Source organism: Apus apus, chromosome 7 (genome assembly GCF_020740795.1).
Source record: "Apus apus isolate bApuApu2 chromosome 7, bApuApu2.pri.cur, whole genome shotgun sequence".
Lineage (NCBI taxonomy): Eukaryota > Metazoa > Chordata > Aves > Apodiformes > Apodidae > Apus > Apus apus.
The window spans coordinates 11,657,039-11,680,299 of record NC_067288.1 but is presented as its reverse complement, the minus strand read 5'-3'; the positions used below and the strand labels follow the sequence as shown (position 1 = coordinate 11,680,299).

Below are 23,261 nucleotides of genomic sequence, written 5' to 3'. Positions count from 1 at the left end.
ATTCATGCTCTAGGTGAAGGCATTGTTCTTCAATACTTAAGGATGCTATTTTAAATTTTTTCCTTGCATAGTATGACCACAACATGCTCACCAATGTGGAGTTTTAGCAGAAGCATGCATTAAGTGATGATAGGAAGATTAGTAGCTTAAAAAGAGATTTACAAAGAGGCAACAAAACTAAAGCTTTTGCTGGCATTTAAATACTACTTCAGCATTAAGATGGCTTGAAACACATCACAGCTACTTACTAGAGTATCTGAAGTGGTTATTCTGGTGGTATTTAGTCCTACCAAAGATGGGAGCGTTTGGGACATCCAGTTAGAGATCATTGCCATGGTACTAAGAACAGCCCCAAGCTTCAGCAGTGGAGGACTCATTGCTGTGGAGCTAATGAGTTTTCCTAGTGACTGATTATCATCCCAGTGCAGGCTGGCAGTGAGAGGCGTGACTGCAGCACACAACATCCACAGCATGAAAAGAGATCAAGCTACCCAGATTTAATCATCCATTAAACCCACTCATATCCTTATTTGCGCCCTGTTTTTCTGCTCTTATTCACAAATACTTACAACTATCTTAGGCTGATCACTAAATAAGCAGTCCTTTCTCTGCTAATAATAATTGCATTTTCCAGATGAGAGGTGACATGAGTGGATTACTTCTTTATAGGTGCTAGATAGTCAATTAGCACTTAATTATTTCAGTCCTTGCAAAGTGATCAGTGTTCCGGTCTGTAAAAGCCCAATCACAAACCCAAACACAAATAATCCCTCACTCCCCATCACTGCTTTGGTAGAAATATACTCAGGTCTGGTTCTAAATACGATGCTATACTTGTCCAAGTGGATGGGGAAGGGGAAGAATTGAAGCCTGCTCATGAAAACACAAGAAACCTTTCTGAGCCTTCTGTGACCTCATATAAATTACAAATATCCTGACTTTATAATTGGCACGGCTTGTTATTAAGATTTGTTGTTCATAAAATAACATTGAAGCAGTAAAGATTCACATTTCTCACTGTTCTTTTTGGTTTACAAGTTTTTATACTGAAAGCTATTGCATTACATCCGGGGCTGGCAGACTCAGTAGATCTTCATTGTGGTTTGGATGGGAATAGAAGAAAAATTGTGGGTTGCTCATGTGGTATTTAGAGGCTTCTTTTGGCTCTCATCTGCTTTTAAATCTACCATTCTCTAGTGCTGTAGAATGATATCCAGGTTCAGTAGCAATTAATCTTTTTCATAAATTTAGCAAGTGTGGGGGGGAAAAAAACAGCAGGACAAAAATGTATACGTATGTATATATGTATATGTAAATCCTTGTGCTGTTGGGGTAGTTTTCCTTTTTTAGAACTCTTTTTAAAAGAAGAAATGCTGAGCAAGGATTTCTAACAGCAATTATTTTAGAGACAACTTGCTTAAAAGTTTTCAGAGAGAGAGACTATTTTATTTTCCCAGGGGCAGTTATGATTTTCCAGTATGATTCCAAAAGACTATTTTTCTTAAGGAATTTTGGTGGTTTGTATGAAGGAAAACTGTAGTATCCCATTAAAAAAATACTGCACTGGATCAGTCTCCTGGTTCCATTTAGCTCCTTTCTCTAGTGATAGGCAGTAGTGATGTTTAAAAGAGGAGTGTATGAAGAGAACAAACATACAGTAATACTTGGTGTAACCTTCCAGTAAACTGTGGTGCTTACTGGACCAGAGGTTGGAACTTTGTCTTCAACGGTCTTTCACAATGCTTTATTCCATGAATTTCTCAAGTAACTTTTCAATTCATCTGTACTTTTAGGAGGCAGAACATCCACTGGCATGGAGTTTCACAGTTTAATTACGCCTTGTGTGAAAAACATACTTACTAGAAGTCAGCATTACATTGCAAATTTGAGAAATGCTGTGTTTGATCCACATCTACAGTTTTCCAATTAATTTTTTTTTTTTTTTTTCACAAAGTATAACCTTAATCTGCTATATATGAGTAGCTTTCAGGTACTTAATAGAAAATAAACCTTATAATCACAGAATGTTAGGGATTGGAAGGGACCTCTGGGATCCAACCCTCCTGCCAGAGCAGGACCACAACAGAATCTAGGGCATGTCACACAGAAATGCATCCAGATGGGTCTTGAAATTCTCCAGAGGAGACTCCACAACCTGTTGTGGCAGCCTGTTGCAGTTCTCCATCACCCTTACAGTGAAGAAGTTTTTCCTCATGTTGAGGTGGAAATTCCTGTATTCTAGTTTGCATCCATTGCCTCTTATCCTATCATAGATCACAACTGAAAAGAGATTGGCCCCTGCTTCTTGACACTCATCCTTCAGATATTTATACACATTAATAAGATCCCCTCTCAGTCTTCTCTTCCCCAGACTCAACAGCCCCAAGTCTCAGCTTTTCCTCATAAGACAGGTATTCCAGTCCCTTCATCATCCGCATAGCCCTTCATTGGACTCTCTCAAGTAAATCCCTGTCTGTCTTGAACTGGGGAGTCCAGAACTGGACACAACACTCCAGGTGTGGCCTCACTAGGGCAGAGCAGAGGGGGAGGAGAACCTCCCTTGACCTGCTGGACAGACTCTTCTTAATGCACCCCAGGATTCCATTGGCCTCCTTGGCCACAAGGGCACATTGCTGCCCCCTGGATAACCTGTTGTCTGCCAGGACTCCAACAAGTTATCCATGGGACAGTGATGCATTTTGATACTGCAAATACAGTAACCAAGCCCACAAAACAGCTCAGTTTTGTTAGATCTCAAAAGACTGCTGATACCTTTCAAGAGCTAGTGGTGACTCTACTTTCTGTTGTTCTATTGACTCCAAAGGGCTCAAATATCAGCATTAGGTTTCATAAATGTCCTTTTGTAGTAGTGTCTGTGCTTACCCTCTGGGGTATGTTCTAGGGCCTTGGGTGCTCTGCTTGTCTGGAGTAAGCAACTGCAACTGCTGCAATATACTGGCTCTAGCCAGGCATCTGGGTTTCCATACTGTGGAAATCAGAGTGCAAAGATGGCTGGTATGTGCCACGTTTTGGGCCAGTTTGGACTTGTGGTGATAAAGGGATGTGATGCTGCATCCAGAGCTTCAGAAGCACTCATGTGTTTCATAGTTCTGCAGCTGTTTTACTAAGCATATTTTCTGTTTCAGAAGATACATTTCATAACAGCTTGGATTGTGTGAGGTTGGCCATTACATATATTTTTCTGAAGACAAGAGATGCTGTGGCATGACATGCTTGAAATGGTGTCTTGAGATTGAAAGGTCAGTCAGACTTGACTTCAGCATAGCGAGTGGAGATATTTGAGTCTTTGAAACAGAGTTTGTGTTTCTGTGGAGATATGCTCAATGTTGTCCACTGAACAGATGTGCATATTGAACCATCAAAAATGGCATCAAGAGTCAGGCTTGTTTCTACTTTATTGGCAATTTATCAATTTTCTGAGCAACTCCATTGATTACTTTCAACATAGATGAGGTAACATTTAGCAATGTTGCACAGTTCTCTGGTTCTATTGGGTTCTTCTGAAGTACCTCAGCATCCTCTGTAGAACTTACACAAATTTAATCCCCCTGTTACAGAACATTTCCCTGAAATCATGATAGATTTTTGGTTGTGGAGGGTTTATCTTTGGTTTTGTTTTTTTTTTTTAACGCATTGAACTGTAAATATTTTTTATTTTCTTCTCTTAAACATTTTGTGTTCCAGAAAAGAACATACTCTGTCCTCTCCTGACTGTTTTAACTTTGGACAAAGTACATTCAGAAGACAATAAAAGGCTTTTCTGAAGTCTAGATGAATAATAATTGCTGATTATCCTTAATCCAGTATATTGTCGACGCCTGCAAAGAGCACTGGTTATTATGATTATTTCTAATAGATGACATGCTGCTTGGTTCTTGTGATAGAGTATTTATTAACACAGTTTAGAACTTAATTTTCTTCCAGCTAGTTTTACTGCTACAGAGAAAACCTGATGATGTGTGATTTATGGTATTGCTGCTAGATGCATCTTCAAAGACTGTAGCAGGAGACAATCCTCTAGTTCTCTTGGCTGGTTATATAATTTAAAATTACCATATAGTTGGTATCTGGATTCCCCATGGAGCTGAAGTTAGATCCTCTATAACTGCACAAGGGCTTTAAAGCATATTTGCACTGCAGTGCAGGGATGGTGGCAGGGTGTAGAGGTATATGCAACTCTGCTAGTGCAGCCCTGGCCCAGAGACTGACAGGAGTGAACCTGACACTGGAAGGCTGCAAAGCTGTTCTAGGGTTTTAAGTATGTCAGCTGTGTCCTGTACTGCTGCAAACTCAGTGCTAGACTTGGTTTTATTTACATAGGCTACACCTTTCCTCCAGACAGGGACAATACTTGTTCAGTGTTACAATCAACATTCTGTGTATTCAATACTCCTCATTTCATGCACCCATTAGTCTAATAGTTGCTTCAGAGCAGTGTAGTGAGGGAAGGCATCTGTGGCAATGATACGTTGCTGAAAAGGTTTTTCCTGAACAGCAGAAATACTGGAACTGTATTTTGTTTGTGTTCTTATCAGAACTGTCGAAATGTCCAAAAAGCCTCTTTTTTAAGGAACTAAAACTCTAAAATAGTTTTAGCTATATTTTCCCCATAAATATTTTGGAAATGAAAACTTGTCTTGCAAATAGTAGAAAATTTTTGTGAGAAACACATCTGAAATCACATATACAAAGATCTTACCAGAAACCACAGGATAACTGAAGAGTTATTTTTCACCTAATTAGGAAGGAAAACCAAAATGTTATGATCTATGTTTCATTTCAGTTTTGGTTTTTGCTTTTTAAAAAGCTGCATTTTGACATTTTCAATCTATGATAAACTGCTATGAAGTAGTTTTCTGAACCTAGAAAACAACAGCAGTTCTAAAATCTAAACATTATTCTTTATTACCCTGAAATTTCTACTGGTATGGCAACTTCCTCTTTTCATAGCTAACTTTTAAAATCAGTAAAAGCTAAAATATTTCAACAGAATAACTACAGATGCCATATTTTTCATCTTACATAAAAGTATGTGAATCTCTAAAAATGTGGCAGAGTTACTGTACACGAGCTCTGTAAAATTCTATTATTATATTATAAATTATTAGGGGTATTAAAGGTATTATTAAGGTATTCTATTAATGCCTGTATTTACTGTTTTTATATAAGAAGAAGTGGCAGGCTCTCCTAATTTCTAATATTTACTTTCACTCTATTTTCACTTGTTACATTTTGACCTGGGTTAAATAAAGTCTAACGTAAATAAGAGTATAGCCCAACATTACATTATCACAATTGAAGTATGATAATCTCTGTACTATAAAAACAATTAATATGACTATTAGGAATACCAACAAAGCAGACATTCTGAGAGTCAGGGATATGTGAACACACAAATGCATGAAAAATGTCTAATTACCTCCTAATTGGAGAAAAGGAAACAGTGATTGTAATAAAGAGGAAATAGTAATGTTTAGCAGCAGCCATGTAACCCTGATGTCAGCTTATTTAAAGTATGTAAAAAAAAAAAAAGTTTCTCAGTTCCCAAACATTTATCAGAATTCAAAATCTTGTTCATGGATAAATGCCACAAAAGCTTCGCCTAAACCCTTGCATTTTATGCAGATAGAGATCAAAGCGATTGCATAGTCATGGCTCAGGTGTCTTGAATAGCTCCCTTTGAAGCAGAACAAAGTCAGGAATCTTAAATCTCAGTAAATTTGTACTTTGACAGGTTATGTTTAGAAAGTAAGCTCATGCATAAAAGTCACAGCATCCTCTATTATAGCATTGTTTTATAGTATACAGAGTTCTTTTTCTTCATGTGATATATTCTAGAGGTGTCTCAGTAGTACATTGATAAAAAAAAAAGTGTCAGTACCTTAATCATGTTTGTGAGCATTATTATTTATTCACATAAGGTTAATGAATGTATAAAGCAAAGTTCTCAGCATCTGAATAGCAATTAAAATTCATAGAGCTCAGATGGACTGAGCAAGTACATCTTTGCCCTTTCAGTTCAATTCCAATTCTCTGAATTTAGAAACACTGAGAGAACACTAGCTGCTTCATCTAACTCTATATTTTAGTTCAACAAAACTCTCTGGCTTTGCGGCGTTACTTGTGAGTAGTAATATCCAGGTTCTTTGTAAAAGCAGATTGAGAAGTATGTGCCCTTTCTAGAGAATGTCCTTTCACTAGCTCATTTGTGCATACTCAGTGGCATTTTCCAGTCATGCATGTCCACTCATAGTAAAAATACTGAGCAAGGGATTTTACAAGTCTGTTGTCCATTACCTGCTTCTATACTCATGCTGTTGAGGTAACACTGTTTCTGAAGTGATCTTAGCTATCTGCTTGTTCATTTTTCAAGTTTCAGGAAACTATCTTTGAATGAAGGAAGACGTTCTTAGAGAGCATTTCCATGTTTTCTCTCCCCATCTATTCTCCTGTGTTCTCCTATTCCCAAGTGTACAGAGTGCCAACATAGTGTGTCTTCATTATGTTCATTATGAAAATTGCCTGAACTAGAAGCAGGCTGGGCAGTGTGCTTCAGGAAAGTTTGCAGTTACTTGAAACAGATGGGGAAAAAATTTAAAATGGGCAGGGAAGGATTAACTGAAACAAAAACATAAGCTTTTTCAGTTAATTTCTTGCCATTTAATTTTTTGATAACATTTAAATACAATGCTGGGTAAAACTTCCTAAGTTTTTGCCTCAAATGTGTGATAAAGTGATGGATCTAATGGGAGAAGAAGAGTTTAGTGAAATCGCCCTTTTCTGTTCTGTCCTCTTTATTTCTCTGAGTGATCAAGGTTATTTATGCTTACTCAAAAAGCTTATTCTCTAAAACATAAAGGCATATGTATTTAGTAGAGAATGACTAAAAATTGTGCAGAGGGTCCTTTTCCCTTCAACAGAGGTTGAGAATCTGCGTTCTTTTGGAGGATCCTGGCATCTGTCCTCTAGTTCTGAACATCCAGAGAGTGGCAAGGTGCAGTGTTGGATGGTCCTGGGTCTGGAGTTCGTTGGGCATTGCACAGTACTGCAGTTTCAAACCTCTTTTGAAAACTGTAGGAAATGGATATAAGGATTTATGTGTAATTCCTCCTTAGGCTTAAGGTTTTTAACCATTTGTGGAGCTGCACCCAAGCTGGCATTCAGTGACCAGAGGTATCCCCCAGGGATCAGTACTGGGCCCAGTCCTATTCGACATCTTTATTGATGACCTGGATGTGGGGATTGAGTCCACCCGTAGTAAGTTTGCAGATGACACCAAGCTGCTTGGGAGTGTCAATCTGCTGGAAGGTAGGAAGAAGCTGCAGAAGGATGTGGACAGGCTGGGTCAATGGGCTGAGGCCAATGGCATGAAATTCAACAAGACCAAGTGCAGGGTCCCGCACTTTGGCCACAATAACCTCAGGCAGCGCTACAGAATGGGGGAAGAGTGGCAGGAGAGCAGCCCAGCAGAGAGGGACCTGGGACTGCTGGTTAACAACTGGTTGAACATGAGCCAGCAGTGTGCCCAGGTGGCCCAGAAGGCAAATGGCATCCTGGATTGTATTAGGATTTTATATATTTAAATAAGGCTGTAACAATCCTGAAAGTTTTTGATTTGGATAATGCCGAGAAGAACTAAATATATCTATCTGGAAATGTATCAAAATTGTATTACTTGCAGAAAAAACAATACCAGCTATCTCATCAACCTTATTAAAATAATGATGTTACTTTTCTAGCTGCCTTTTTTCTATAGATATTTTACAGAAGAGAAGTAAAGGCTTTAAAATATATTTCACTTTGAAGGATTCAATAGTTCCTTTTTATGAAGCTCTCCCTTTACCCTATTTTTTTTTTTCTTGCTGTAATTCTCAAAGCAGGATGCAAGGCTCTGGGTGGCTGAGGTAGGTCTATCCTCTGAGGAATGGGTGCTGCCCTCCACAGCACTGCTGGGAGCCAGAATGCTCATGGGAACCAAAGCTTTTAATGGATAAGGAATTTGGGTGTAATGTTTGAAGGTCCAAGGTTCTGTTCCCAAACTCTACTGAGCGAAGAGAGAATTTTTTTAAGTTTGGGCTGTTGTCTGAAGACAGTGCTGTGAGAAATGCACTTCTGTAATGCATATCAGTGATCAAAAACAAAGGTAAAGATGAAAAAACACAGATGGGTCCCAGATGTGAAGATCAGAGCTCTTACCTCTCATGTGGTAAGACTGGCTTGTACAAATAAACAAACTGCTAAATAAAATGTGGTTTAGTCTTGGCTACTGTTTTACTGAAACGGCAAAATGCCAGTTTTGTAAGTTTTTATATGGTTGGTTGAGATTTCGCATATATGTAAGAAGCAAGATTGTAAAAGCTAGTTTGGTATGAAAAGTTTGTAATAGCTTTGTAAAACTAGTCAGAGAAAGGAAAAGAAAGCTGTAGGAATGAACAGAGAGGGGTAAAAATGGAGCTGTAAGTACTGAGACATACATAGTGGTGAGGTATTAGGGATTGCTGCCTCTTTGCTCCTGACTTGTCACTTGAAATATAGCAAAAGAAAGGCACCTAGAAGACATACAATTCAAAGCACCTTTTAGTAAATTGAGTACTTATGCATGGAATAGTAGCAGTCATGCTAGTGTGTCCATCCTCAGCATGTTCATTCTGTCACCTTGGGAATATTGCTTGTTGTGTGAGGGTTGATATCCTTGAGAATGAACAAAATTCTGAACTGGTAATATTCTTAGTATTGGAAGTTGCCTCTTTCTGGGGACAAATAAGCTACTGTAGTTCATACAGCTTATGATTTTCCAGAATCTCAGGCACAGCAATGATGTTGGACAACCACAGAAATACACATTGTTTTGAAATAATTGATTTGTATTCTGACTTCCCTTTTTCCATTTCTATCAGCAATTTGACACAGTTCTGACTGATGTACCACTTAGCAGTCTCAGTATTACCAAAATGCTTAGAAAAATCCTCATATGCAATAGTTAGCATCTCAGGAGAGGCCATGTTCTTTTGATTAGAAAAAGAGTGGTGTACATTGAATGTTCCTGTTGAACTAGGCACAAAAATTTGTGATCCAATGTAAACACTGCGATAAATGCAGAGTATTTCTTGAAACTTGTGAAGAAATAAAAATTGGAGAGTCTAGACAACTATATTCATAATATAACTCTGTGGCTTGCATAGTGGTGCTTAAGGGTTAATAATTTCAGTGCTTGCGATTCTTCACTCTGTAATCTATCCTTTGTCCCATTTTCCATGTCTCTCTAAACCAGGCACTGTATCCTGTTCTCTGAGTTAGAAAGCTGTGGTCTTGGAGTAATAATGAGCAATATTTCAGTTATTCCAGCACATAATTGCAGCAGCTGAGGAGACAGTGGAAAATGGTTGGGGTTTGTGTTGCTTTGCAGTCATGCAGTGGAATGTCTGACTGCTATGGCAGTGAAAGACAACAAAGGTTTTACAGTGTAGTAAGCAGTTCTGACATCAAACTGATCAATGACTTATCCCATGCAGAAGGCTCACATTTCAGCTTCCAAATGAAAAGTATTCTAAAAAAATAACAGTACACATCATATCACATTACACTTGTTCTTTTATAGTTGCATTTTATGACCAAAGGAAACAAGGTCATTCACAATTTACAAGATGACTGGAATTTTGCAGTTTTTCAGGGTTTAGTGAGCTGACAACAGAGGAGTTTAAATGATGAAGACTTGAGCAATACCACATCAGAAGCCTTCTGTTTACTGAAACTCTCCATACAGTCTGTAACCTATATTTAAAAAATGTCTTCTCAGCAGTTTAAGGCTATTGTTTTAATAATCTCCAGCACTTAATCCTTGTGTGCAGTCTTAATACTCTGTATACAATATAAAAATTAAAAACTTTAGAGATTAATATTATCTCACAGGAGAAAAATATGAGTTGTGTGAGGAGCAGGCATCAATGAATAGCATAGAAGCCTTCATTTCCCTAGAACAAGGTTTCTGTCCACAAGAAGCTCAATGCAGGGATTTTCCTTTGTATCTTGAATTAGGGGAAAATCACCAATTAATAATCACAAAGTCAGTGAGTCTTTCAAGGACTGCTTAGTGATGTGATTGTGAAGAATAAAAATCATAGGCAATGCTGGTGAAATTTTACATAAGCTTTTAGATCTAATTGATAAAAAGGGGACAAGATTTTGGTTAATGAAGGCATTTACATAACTTTCAAGATTAGATATTCATTTACAGAGAGATTTAACTAACTCATTAGCATATGACAGAAATTTAATAAAATATTTCTACTAAATCTTGTAATTTGTCTCTGCAGCTTGGCTAACAGTGAAGCAGAAAGTGAAGGAACTATTTGCACAGGGGCAAATGCTAACTGCATACACGATTTGTGCTGGAACTCCTTGAAAGTGTTTTCAGTCCCAAAAGATCATTTAAAAAATAGGCACATACTCACCTCAAGGATCACAAAACAAGAAAAGGAAATTTCAATTCAAACTACTGTAAAGGTCATGAGGGTAAGACCCCCACACAGCACCAAACAGTACACAGCATTTTGAAAGCCAAATCACTGTATTCTTCAGGTCTGTAGAAATGTGAATGCCTGCAGAGGGAAAGTTCTAATTCAGTTCTGTGATACCACCACATCTTAAAACTGCTATGACTAAACTACGCCAATTACACAGTTCACCTGAGATGCTTATTTGGATTTCATGAAAGCTTAAGTTCCAGGGACTTTTCTATAATTTAAAAGGAAAAAAAAAAAAAAGCAGTCATATAACATAGTATAGGATAGAGTACTCAAGATCCAGGTAAATATATATAGTCCTCTTACACCCAAGCCTTCATAGACTGAAAGTAACTGAGAATGGTGATACTTTGGTTATCAACAGAACTGTTGAAATTGTGTTGGCATTATTGCTGGAGCTAAAGGTGAGCTTCTTTAAATCATGGGAAAGTATTTTGCTGTATGATTTCTGTGAGCCATCATTTAGTATAATGAGTCATAATAATGTCTTTCATAAACAAACAGAGCATAATAATTTTGGTCCTCACAGTGTGCAGAAATGCTTTATTTTTCACCAGGAAACCCAGCATGCCTTTTAAAATAAAAACATCAGACATGCAATGTGTGCTCTATGTGACATATTGCTTAAAGGAGTGAAATGGTCCTTTTCAGCATCTTGGTAGCAAGAGAGATGTAGGAAATGCTGTAAATAAGTAGAGCTTACATTTTGAAATGTAACTTGGGATGAGAAAATTAGGAAGTATTTAGTATTTTTAAACAAAATCCATGTGAAAAAAATCTGGCTGCTTTTCTCTCTCAAAATCTTAATCCATCTTGAGAACACTGGAAGTAGTGCCTCAGAAGTGAACTATCTGACCTATACCATATCTGGTATTTTATTTCCTACCTTTTATCCTGAACTGAGTATAGCATATTAGGATTATATTTTTTAAATAATATTTGAATCACTCACTACTTCCAAAATGTCCCATAGAGAAACGATTCAAGAAGATGATGAAATACATATTCTTTTTCCAATTCTAAGGAGACTGATGATTCCTCATGGGCTTGAAATATTTAGTATTTAAAATCTAATCCACTTATAGTTTTTTTTTCATTATTTGAAACCTAACAAAATTACCTACAAGTTGTGTGCAAGGTGCTCTTCCTGTTAAGGGGTGTGACTTGCCATTCTGCTGCTTAAGAGGTGTAATGCAAAAATAATTCCAGTTACACAGTTCTCTGTATTTTACAGCTGTCTGTCCCAAACAAGCAAAAATTCTCTTCAGTTTTTCCTCTTGTATTAGTGTATTTCTAGCCAAGGTCAGACCTTCTGAAGTTGAACATACTGCCAGCTACACATTGACTTTTTTAGAGCACCAAGAGGTTAAGCAATGAAAGTAAAAACTATTAACATGAAACTGAAAAAAAAAAGAAAAAAAAAAGATATATCTTAGCCAATTTGTTAAAGCACTGGTGGCATTAAGGCAATTACATAACAATAAGAAAGCACTACGGTCCATCATTGTTAGCCTTGGAAATCAGTATTAAAATTATAATCTAATAGAATAGATAGAATAAACAATAGAATAGAATGATTTAAAATCTATTAAAAAATAGACAGTTTGACACAAATAGGAAGATGCTGAAGAAAACATCACAGAGGTCAAAAGTGGGTAGCTACAGAAACTGCATTTCACATATACTACTTTTTAATTGATTTTTTGCCTGTGATGAAATAGCAAATAACCATTTATGTCTTTTCTTCTGAATATAACACATAGTCAATCTGTCACAAATAAGGAGAAAATTGATTCCAGATGGAACCCACCTCAGGCAGTGCTTAGGGAAAATATTTGTCTTTTCTGAGGCCAGATGGGATACCATAGGGCATGTGTTGTTTTTTTTTTCCCTTTAATGTAACATATAATGTGGGGGGAAAAAAAGGTGAAAATACATTCTCTAGCTTGACAACATGGTTGCTGTAGTGAAATGCTTGCTGCTTGTGTTCTTATTTCTCCTAAGATTTCTTGTCAGAGGGGAAAGAAAGGGTCAAAGGAGCAAGGAAAGCAGAAATATGAATGCATGACTTCAGCGCTGTGCAGTCATTAATAACAAGACAGCTTGCTTCATGGATAGATAATTTTAAAGATGTTGGCTTTGTCAATAGAAACAAAACCCATAAACCAATCATTAGCTTTTTGCACCCTCTCTCCTATTTTAGACTGTTTAGCACACAGAGTTCTGCAGATTTTAAATCTGATACAAGGGATGACTACTTGAGGCTGAAGACTGTTAACAATACTTTTCTAAATTATCTCTATTGGGAGCTCTTTTTCTTTTACTACCACATGCATGTTTTAAAGATAATACAAGCCATTTCCTGGAGGGCACTTTGACAAAACCCAACTTGAATTTATACCATTTTTCCTGGAGCAATTTAAGTGAAGTTTTAAAATAAAGTGCTGATTTTTAACACTGTAGTAACTTAATTAAATGACAGTCACTTTGCAAATGGCTTTTGCAAATTATAGTCAAACAATCAAAACCAGTTTAAAGGCAAAGTGTGACTTGCATGATTTGCTCAAGAGGTCTATCACAATTCTTTTTCTTTGGACCGATTACTTTTGCTCACATTGTACTAAGGATGCAGATGAGTTATTTAATGACTTCAAGGGAAACTCAGTAAATAAAGTTAGGGACATGCAAATTTCTTCATCTATAGTATGATGAATTAAAAATATTCTGATTAATTTGAAATATTAAACTTACCACTGGAGATTCTGTTAAATTACTTTGAAACAAAAAGAAACATTTTGGAAGCTTCCTTTTAAACACTTGTTAATATGTTAAATAAACTAGTCCCTAGATTGCAAATGACTTTTTGATCACAGAAAGTTTGGTATAATCATCTTGTGTATGTAAACAAGTCACTTACATAAATTCAGTGGTTTATTAGAAACATGAAGGAGTTGAACAACAAATTCTCATTTCAGAGGGTTTAGAATAAATACCGGTTTAGATACTTTAATACTTCTGAAAATTTTATAGACTTGAAAAATACTTTGTTGTTCAACAGGGTGCTGGAAATAAGCATACTCTAAAAGCAAAACAGCTTATGGGAATGATCTACAGCCTGGGAAAGCAGACTGAAAAAACACACTTAACTGGATACATTGTGGCAATCTTTGTTTTATCCTGAAATCTAACCAAATGTTTTCCTGCTGGCAGTCTTTCATGTTTATTTATTCTTAAGATACAAGTCTGAGCTGTACAGAATAAGCTGTTTGTGGTTCTTGCGTGTTTTTGTTTCTTCAGAACTCGTGGTCATGTGATATAAAGTGATATAAATTGCCAGATGTTTCCCTTAGCAAATGGCTTTCTCTAACTCTACCACTGGGTACCTAGAGGGTACCTGTATTAAGAAATTGAGGTAACAGACTGTAGACTTACATTTGCTTAAGTCCAGGCCTTCCTAGTATGGACTTTCTTGTAGTTTCTTGAGAGTATGATTAATTGCCTATAAACAAATTCTGGCCTGTGAAGTATGTTTAGAACTGATAGCAAAGCAGAAAGCAGTATCCCAAGCAGTGTTCCTTGATGACTTTCATTTCTGCTATGAATTCCCAGATGTATGGGAAATGTTGTGGCTATAAATCCCTTGAACTGATCAGCAGCCCCAGAGAAAAACAGTATCTTGGATTTGTAAATGTTTCTTTCAAAATGTAACAAGATATAATATATGAATGAGCTTATTTGTGTGATGCTATCCTTTTTCAATGCATTTAATTAACTTGAAACATACAGGAAATCAAATGGAGGTAAAGATATGGCCCAGTAAACTGCTTCAAGTGGTTTAAAATAACAATGGGTTGACCATGAGTGCAGAATAAAGTACATCTGACTCCTGCAGCCTTAACAGAGTACTTCTCTTGGGCTGAAATGTAGGATCATAGACAGTTCTGCCCTGAACACATCAGAGCAAGAAAGCAAAGTGGAGGAGACAGGAAACAACGGGTTTACACAGATGAGAAACTTCAGCTTTTACTTTAGTTGCATTGTGATCTAGAGATACAGCTTAAGTTAAGTTTGAATGTATAAAGGTTACAATTACTATCTAGATATAAACAACACTTAGTATTTTTACGCTTCCTCTTTGTACTTTGGGCCTTGGAGGAATTAGTATTTAGTTCAGGAGGTATTATTCCTTTGTTGCTGCAATTTTATGTTGTCCTTGACTTGGCAAGGGTGCTAGAATCTAATGAAACCAGTATGAGACTGAGGGTTAGGAATGAGGCGGTGCAAGAGATTCACAAGGATGGTAAAATATCTTGCCTTGACTCAAAATTGAGGTATTAGAAAAATCAGATGCATTAAGGAGGGAGCAAATAGAGTATCTAGTGTAGCTTGCTTGGCAGTTGGCAGCCAAAAGAATGTGATTATAGTATCTTCTTAGTGGGATGGAAATATTCAGTTTCCCCAAAGACCAATCTGGCTTAGCAATGCTGACTTTTTGACTTCATATTCTAATGCTTACTTCTCAAGATGCTTAATTTCTCCTTCTGTAATGAATTGGAAAAAACATGTTTTCAAAGCACAAAATGCAAGCACTGTTCCATTAGACAAAAAAATTCTCACATAACAGGAAAACTGCCCCTACGGTCTATATGTAAAATAAAATAAAATTACTATTAGGTACCTGTAGAAACACTTAACCATTACTGAGACAATCTTGAGAAAATAGTGTGGCTGAGATGATCATACCAACCCTTTAAAAATGAAACAAACTGAAAGGGCTGACAGTTAGGAGTATCAGTATCTTGGAAAGAAAAGCCCCCCTGAAGGAGAATGCAGTTTATCAGATGCTAAACGACAGATGATAAATTCCATATTACTGAAAGCCATTACTTGTGCCAAGGGAATGTGAACTGCCATGTAGCTATAACATAGTACACTGTTTTATGCATGATGAATGTAACCATTAGGATAAAAACCTTCCAGAATTATATACAGACTGTTATGTTAATGCACAAAGCTAGACTTCAGTAATTGTGAAGAATCTAAGCTAATTCCCAATCTATAACCATACTGTAATGTAAGCCTTCTGGGTTAGGACGTAGTTGTCTGCAATCTAATGTAAAAGAAGAAAAAAGGGAAAATATTACATAGGTTCATACTTTGAAGATTGAATGAGAAAGCAGGGAAGAAGAAGTAAAACAGTATTATACAAATCAAAATAACAGATTAAACCAGAAGGAAATGTATGCAGTGACAGGTTAACTGGAGATTTAATGGGTAATTCTGTCTCTCCGACACTAGGGGCAGTCTAAGTAAAGAGACAAGAGAGGCCGTGGGTGTTTGGGCTTACAACCAATTTGGAACATTATTATGGAAAGCTGGATGAGCTAATATTCTTTCTTCCTTATTCTATGGTGACCCTTTTAATAAGATTTTTTTTTCCTTAGTCTAGTATGGTGTTCCTACTCGACAATATGCTAACAAACTTCCAAAAGAAAACTACTGTACCTGGAAATTGAGCTTTTTCACAGGGAGAATAAAACAGAACAGTAAGAACTAAGGCTGGCATGATTCAAGTAACAGACACTTTCTGTTACGATGCTTTGAGACTCTCTAGCTGTCCTATGTTGGCTAAGAAAGGCTGTGTCAGCATGAAGAGATCTCTGAGTTACATGACAGTCTTGCTCACTGTCTTCCTGGACCTCTGAGACAATCACTTGTTGGCATCACAGGCATCAGTCAGCTCTGATTTATGTTATGATGAGCAGGTTCTCTTGGCAATGCCAAGACTGCAGTGCTGCAAAATGATTTATGATCATGTTAGCCCTTCTCCTCTGGTCTTTTACTGGATACATGTCAGCACTTTCTGAAAAGCAAACCTGTAATCTTTAGGAAATTGCAGCAGTAGTGCCAGGCTCTAGCACTGAGATACAGTTTTAAAGGAAAATTACTGGTATGGTACTATTTCTTCTGAGTTCCTTGTTGATAGTAAAGGAGTGTGCACATATCACCAAAAAATCTTGTATACAGTGACACTTTTTGATGTTTTTTATTCCATTCGTGAATTAATCACACTACTTACATCTGAATAGGTTTTACTGAAACAAATAAATGTACATATGAACAAAAATTCCTATGACTAGCACTAAGTGAAAAGTCTCTGGAGAGAATTTTTTGCTACAAATCGACTATATAAATAATAAATCATGGAAGACAACCTCTTTTTTCACAGTATGGGAACACAGTTTGTTATTTCACCATTTATGTTTTTCTGCTCATTATACAAATCCATGGATATCTTGTAATTAATGGAATATGCATAAGAATGGGAATAAGGTTTCTGCCTCTGATCTTGAAGGAAATTACTGGTTGCTTGTAAGAATTGAAAAAAACACTTAGAATTGAGGAAATTATATTCCAAATTTTTAAAGAATTTTGTAAAATATAATATTAATGTCTAAAATGTGTACTCATTTCCATCAATTAGTACATTGGTACTTGCAACTGACATGATCAAAATAACATTGACGTCAAATATATTTAATTGTGGTTTAGTGGGTTTCTGGAATAGGATCACTGAGATAAATAATAATGGCTGAAGTTGTTTTAATACAACCAATCAGTTGAAATGTGAGTACTCTAAGAAACTTTTCTGGGAAACAGTGGGAAAGTCACTGGGAAAAGTCACTATTATTATTGTTTTAAAAAGTACAAGCTATTATCTTTTGTAATTGAGGCAATGCTAACAAAGAAATGAGTGAACTGGAAGTGACTTAAAGCCTATAGGGAACGTAAGTTATGTTCAGAGGAACACTCCTGAGCTTCAGTTCAAGTATGACACTTTTCATAGCACTGGCTTGATAACTTCTTTCCTTTCTGTTCCATAGCACAGTATTTTAGATCTGTTCAATCCCACCTGTACATTCTCTCAGCCCACTGTGTAGTTACAAATACAAGTGAGAACTCTGTAATGCTTAGATGAGAAATGCAGTATGAGATTTTGAAGACTTTTCAGCAAAAGGGAAGACCTGTGTGGCCTGAAGTACTTGCTAGTTTAGGGCAAATTTGTTCATTTCCCATTTAAGAAAAAGATCTTACAACATCCTCTGCCAGAACAAAGCACTCAAAGGTAATTAATTTCAACTGTATTTCTAGGATGATGTAGGGCTGAGTGTTTATGATGCAAATATGTTAAATCTTTCCGTTTCGGAAGACTAAATTAAATGTCTTTTTAAGCTTCTGTCTATAGTTTATTTTCTGCGATAGTTCTGATGAAGGTAGCGAGCACAAGATCTGTTTCTCAGTAGAGGAAGTGAAATGGGAAGAAGAGTTTCTGAAGTCTCTGAGAGTATTCATTTGCTATGAGATAAAGGGGAGGAAAATCCCCCTGGAATACCATTAAACTGAGCTGTGTTCATAGAGGGCAGCAGGGTGACAGAAAGTGACTACTTCTGATACAGCTTACAAGAAACCAAGACAAAAAGTCAGTATAGACTAGGCTGGTGTATTAAAAACAGTCAAACAGAACAACTGTGCTATCTTAGTATAGCTAATCTAGTTGTGCCTCTTAGCTTCCCTTTAAATCAGTAGTTTGTTTGATGAATTTTAAATCTTTTCTAAGACACTGGTTTATGGTTGTCTTTGTATGTGAGCTCAGAATATGAACTGCAGATGGCATAATGGAGCTCTCAGGTTCATATAACTGATATGAATTAGAAATAGTAAAGCAAAGGAGGCTCAACAATTATCAAATCTAAAAATAATTCATGCTGAGTTCGTAACAGACTAATTAACACTTCCTGACAGTTGCAATGTACTTCTGCCAAACTGAGATAAAATAAATGCCAAGCAAGTGTCAGTGAACAAAGGAAGGGTGCCTCCTGTGTCCCTATACAAATATTTTTTCTACATTATTTCTTCAGTAAACAGGGAAGGAATAAGAATGGAAATAGTATCCAATTGATACATGAGTATACATTCCTGAAATCTGTCATAATTTGAAGTCAAACACACAAACAGTATTATCTCTCTTATTTTGGTAAACAATGGAAGCATTATCAACTTAGCATTATATTGTGAAATCAACTGCATGACTGCTGAGGAAACTAAAGAAGAGTCAGTCCTGTTCTTTTGTTCTTCCCTCAGAGAGCTATACAGAATTTCAGGATAGGCAGGAATACAAAATGGGTATAGGATTTCCTCTTCTCTTCCCAAGTGATCTGCCACTGCAAATGAGCCAGTGTGACAAAAACAGTAAATATTTTCTTATATTAATACCAATAATTAACATGTTTGGGAGGAAAGGGGGAAACAATTATTTGTTTGTGCTGTTCGTGTAAGAGTAAAACAATCTATTGCTCATTAAGAAGTGTATCCCCAGGGCAAAATTTGGAGGTAGATGACCTATGTAGTTTCCAAAGGCATAATCTTATAAAGAGAGCAAGAATGGTCTTATATTATCTGGAAATTCATTGTTCTCTACACACTAAAAAACTGGGTTTGGAACACAATTTCCCTTAAGGACAGGGGATCAATTTATGTCACGTCACAAATAATTCTACTGCACTTTCATCTTTTCAGGTTCAGTTAGTAAAGAGGAGACCAATTTTACAGTGAGGGTTTCCTGAGATGCATTCTTGTGGAGGTGAAAGCTGTCCCAGCAATGCAGTTAATCAGCCATCCCCCAAGTGGCATTGGAGTTTCTCAGACTCCACAAAACTTTTTCACATGGGTTAATTGTAAGCTATCCAAGCTCAGGTCCTTTGTTCAACCAAATTTTAATTCACAGGAGGCATTAAGTATTTAAGTCCAGAACAAGTCTGACTGAACTCTTTCATTTGATTGTCTTTCAAATTGCTCCTTAATTTATCTTTAAAAATAATAATTTTAATTTAGACAGAGACTTTAGTCTAGGGATGTCATACTATTTTAACATGGTCGGTCCAGCCCAACAAAAAAAGAGGAGTTCTAAAATCCTGTTATCTCCTATACTATATGAACAGTGTGTGTTCTTGTCATGGATATGAAACTACAGTTAAATTCCTAAAACCCTGGAGTGACTGCAGGAGAGGTAGAACTTAATGTAGTATCTGTTGACTATAGTTGAATATTCCTGTGATGGTATCAAGCCCCTAAGCTGTAGGTTTGATGTAAAAATGCTACCCTATATATGATATACCTTCTGTATGACTCAGTAGTGTATCTATATGCTGCTTCACAAGGTAGGGATAACATGTGCATGTGTTGAGACAACCTGGCCCAGAGAGTGGTGGAGAATGGAGTTAAATCCAGCTGGTGTCTGGTCACAAATGGAGTTCCTCAGGGCTCACTGATGGGACCACTTCTGTTTAACATCTTTATCAATGACCTCAATGAGGAGATGGAATGCACCCTCAGTAAGTTCGCAGATGACACCAAGTTGGGAGGGAGTGTTGATCTGCTTGAGGGTAGGGAGGCTTTACAGAGGCACATGGACTAGATCATTGGGCTCAGGTGAATTGTCTGAGCGTCAACAAGGCCAAGTGCTAGGTCCTGCACTTGGGCCACAACAACCCCACGCAATGCTACAGGCTGGGGGAAGAGTGGCTGGAAAGCTGCTCAGCGGAAAGGGACCTCGGGTTGCTGACCAACAAACAGCTGAATATGAGCCAGCAGTGTGCCCAGGTGACCAAGAAGACCAATGGCATCCTGGCTTGTATCAGAAATAGTGTTGCAAGCAGGTCTAGGGAAGTGATCCTCCCCCTGTACTTGGCACTGGTGAGGCCACACCTCAAGAAATGTGTCCATTTTGGGGCATCTCAATACAAGAAAGACATCGAGGTGTTGGAGCAGGTGCAGAGAAGAGCAGCTAGGCTGGTGAAAGGCCTTGAGAACAAGCAGCTGAGGGAACTGGGACTATTTAGTCTAAAGAAAAGGCGACTGAGGGGAGACCTCATCACCCTCTACAACTACCTGAGAGGATACTGTAGAGAGATAATATCTTCTCACGAGTAAATAGTGATAGGACAAGAGGGAACAGCCTGAAGCTACACCAGGGGAGGTTTAAGCTTGACATTAGGAATTTTTTTTTTCTCTGAAAGGGTTGTCAGGCATTGGAACAGGCTGCCCAGAGAGGTGGTTGAGTCACCATCCCTGGATGTGTTTAAAAGTCATATATAGATGTGGTACTTGTGAACATGGTTTAGGTGTGAACTTGGTAGAGCAGGGTTAGAGGTTGAACCAGATGATCTAAAAGTCTTATCAGAAGGATTACAATTTCTGGCATCCCCAGTATAATTATGTGTTTTTCTTTTGAAATACGTAGAGACCATAGAATCATCCAAGCAATATGCTGCCTGCATTGATGTACTGTGGATGGCTCCTCCCTTGGAATGCAGTGCAGTCACTTTGTCTGCTATTAATGAAAAAATTCACTTTATTTCCCATTCTTGCTTTCTGCAGCTTTTTTTTTCTTTTTAGGTTCTCAGCTTCAGAAGTTTCTTTTTTCCCTTCTTTGAAATGGCACAGCTAAAATATCTAAGAAATCCAGCGCAAGAAACTTTCACAAAGGGTTTTTGTTTTTTCAAGCAAGACAGTATAAGAAAGAGTACTGAATAGGAAACCAAAATAATTCCTTTTCCTAAGGTGCACTTGGAGTGCAGTGTAATTGTATTTCTCTAATAAAACATCTTTATAACTCTGCAGCTTGAATAAACAAAATCTGTAAAACAGAACTTTTAGGATCAGATGTCTCTCTGATGTTTTTTGGTTGTAAATCAATCCTTAGTCTTTGCCTCTGTTTCCCTGCTGCAGTGCAGATATTGTTTGCAACTACATTGATCTTTGAGCAGAAACATTGTTCTTGTTCTCCCAATACTTTCTAATTCCCAAAGTTTTTAATTCCAAATGCTTTTTAATTTCACCTCAGACTAACTTAACTCCAATAACATTCTTTTTTTAGCTACAGAATAAGGAAATTTATTGCCTTGAGATTGTACTATATAAATTCCTTGTGAATGCCATAGTAACAATCATCTTGTTTACTATGTTTACTCTTGCTCATATGGTGGAAGTTCTCTGTTGTTTCATCCTCCTAATGTATTATTTCCTAAAAAAAAATAATCTGGACAGAAACAAAAGAAGTTGGTTTAGCAGTTCCCAGAAACACAATGAAAAATTTACGTGAATAGTAGAGTTCAAAGCAATTCCATACACTGGATCAATTAATAATTATATATTTTTAGTAGGTCTACAGCACAACATTTATTTCTGGGATGAACAAGAAAACATGGACATTATCTTGAGAAGTTTTAGTAACATTTTTTATATTACTAAGAGGCTATTAGGTCTCATGATGTTCTGGAAACCACCTTCTGGACTCAGTGTATACTGCATCTGTTACCTGTCAGAAAGACAACTGTTGGAGCTGGGTAGGCGGTTTGCAGAAAATATCATGTGGCCTGGTTGTCTAACCACAAAGTAACTGATACCAGACTGACATCCTCAAGTGTCTTTGGCAAAAGCTGTGGTATTGACCCACCTGAAACCTTGCCTTGGAGTTTTGTTAAATATCTGTCACTGAAAGCATCTGGCATTCCAGTTTATATGGTTATTTTTTTCCAGTCAGATTAGTCATATGTGCCTATTTTTGAATCCTGGCAGGACAAATTTCTAGTGTAAATACTTGTCTGAATTTAAGAACATTATTTTTTGAAAATACTTAAGCTCATAACATTAAAATGGTATGTATACACTATTGAAAACCTAATAGCAAAAATGATCTTGAAAACAAACTAAGTGAAAGCAGAAATATGGATGATAGTGTTTGTGTTTTTTTCCATTAAAAAAAAAAAAAAATTAGTGAAATATTCCAATAATACTTGTGTACAACAATGTGAGAGAATACTAAGAGTTATACATGTTATTTCCTGTCTTGGTAGCAGCATAGAAAATGCGATCTCACCTTATAACAATATTGATATTTTCATTTATTATGATAACCAATGAGATTACTTCTATTAATCCACATCCATCTGTCTATATAGACCCATCTTGCAAACAGCTGTATATTTATAGTAGGAAAAACCAAGCAATTAAAATGGAAAAAATATTTTAAAACCCAGTAATGCAGTTTTCCCCCTTAACCTTTAAAATGCATTTCTGCAATTGTGCTCATTATTATAAAGATACGAAGAAATGACTTGAAAATCTAGTAAATTATGTTGTAAGAAACTATAAAACTAGTAGGAAAGAAGGTTTTTCTTTGTTGGAAAATACTTGAGACTGACGGTTAGCTGAAGAGTGATTAAACCTTGGAACAGCTGAGAATCACATTGTGTATGATTCTGTTTCAAATATATAGTAGCTTATTCCTTGCTTTCCTTTCTGACACATTTGTCAGACATGCATTGAAGGAAAATCAATAATCTCTTCTACTCTTCCTTACCATTGAATGTTACATAATAGCTTCTGTATGGCTTCAGCGACTGATCCCATTCTTTCCCTTTCTGTTCGTGGGTCTATACATTAAGTCAGAGATTCCTTGCCCAGTTTATTGAATTTTTCACAATTGTATGAAATTACTTTTTAGAAAATACAAGAGGAGCATATATTTCTCCTCCCCAGTAATCACAAAAACATATTTCCTTTGTAAGCATTACCCAGAGTTACTGGGTGCTCTTATAATCAACAGTAGGGACTGAATCTATGAAGAACTGGGGAAAAAATTGCAGCAGTGGAATG

General features: G+C 36.8%; 1 protein-coding gene across 2 annotated transcripts in view; it reads right to left on the bottom strand.

Annotated features, from left to right (window-relative positions):
• The window catches only part of OLFM3 (olfactomedin 3), a 54,955-nt gene that overhangs the window by 20,416 nt on the left and 11,278 nt on the right, over window positions 1–23,261 (bottom strand). Inside the window, exon 1 of one of the 2 annotated variants that reach the window (XM_051625421.1) lies at window positions 249–429. The exons of the other annotated variant lie outside the window; for it this stretch is intronic. Within the exon in view, the coding sequence (XP_051481381.1) occupies window positions 249–377 (129 nt within the window). The 5' untranslated portion in view covers window positions 378–429. Of the gene's footprint in view, window positions 1–248; window positions 430–23,261 lie in introns of those variants that run through there. 2 annotated transcript variants of the gene reach the window in all.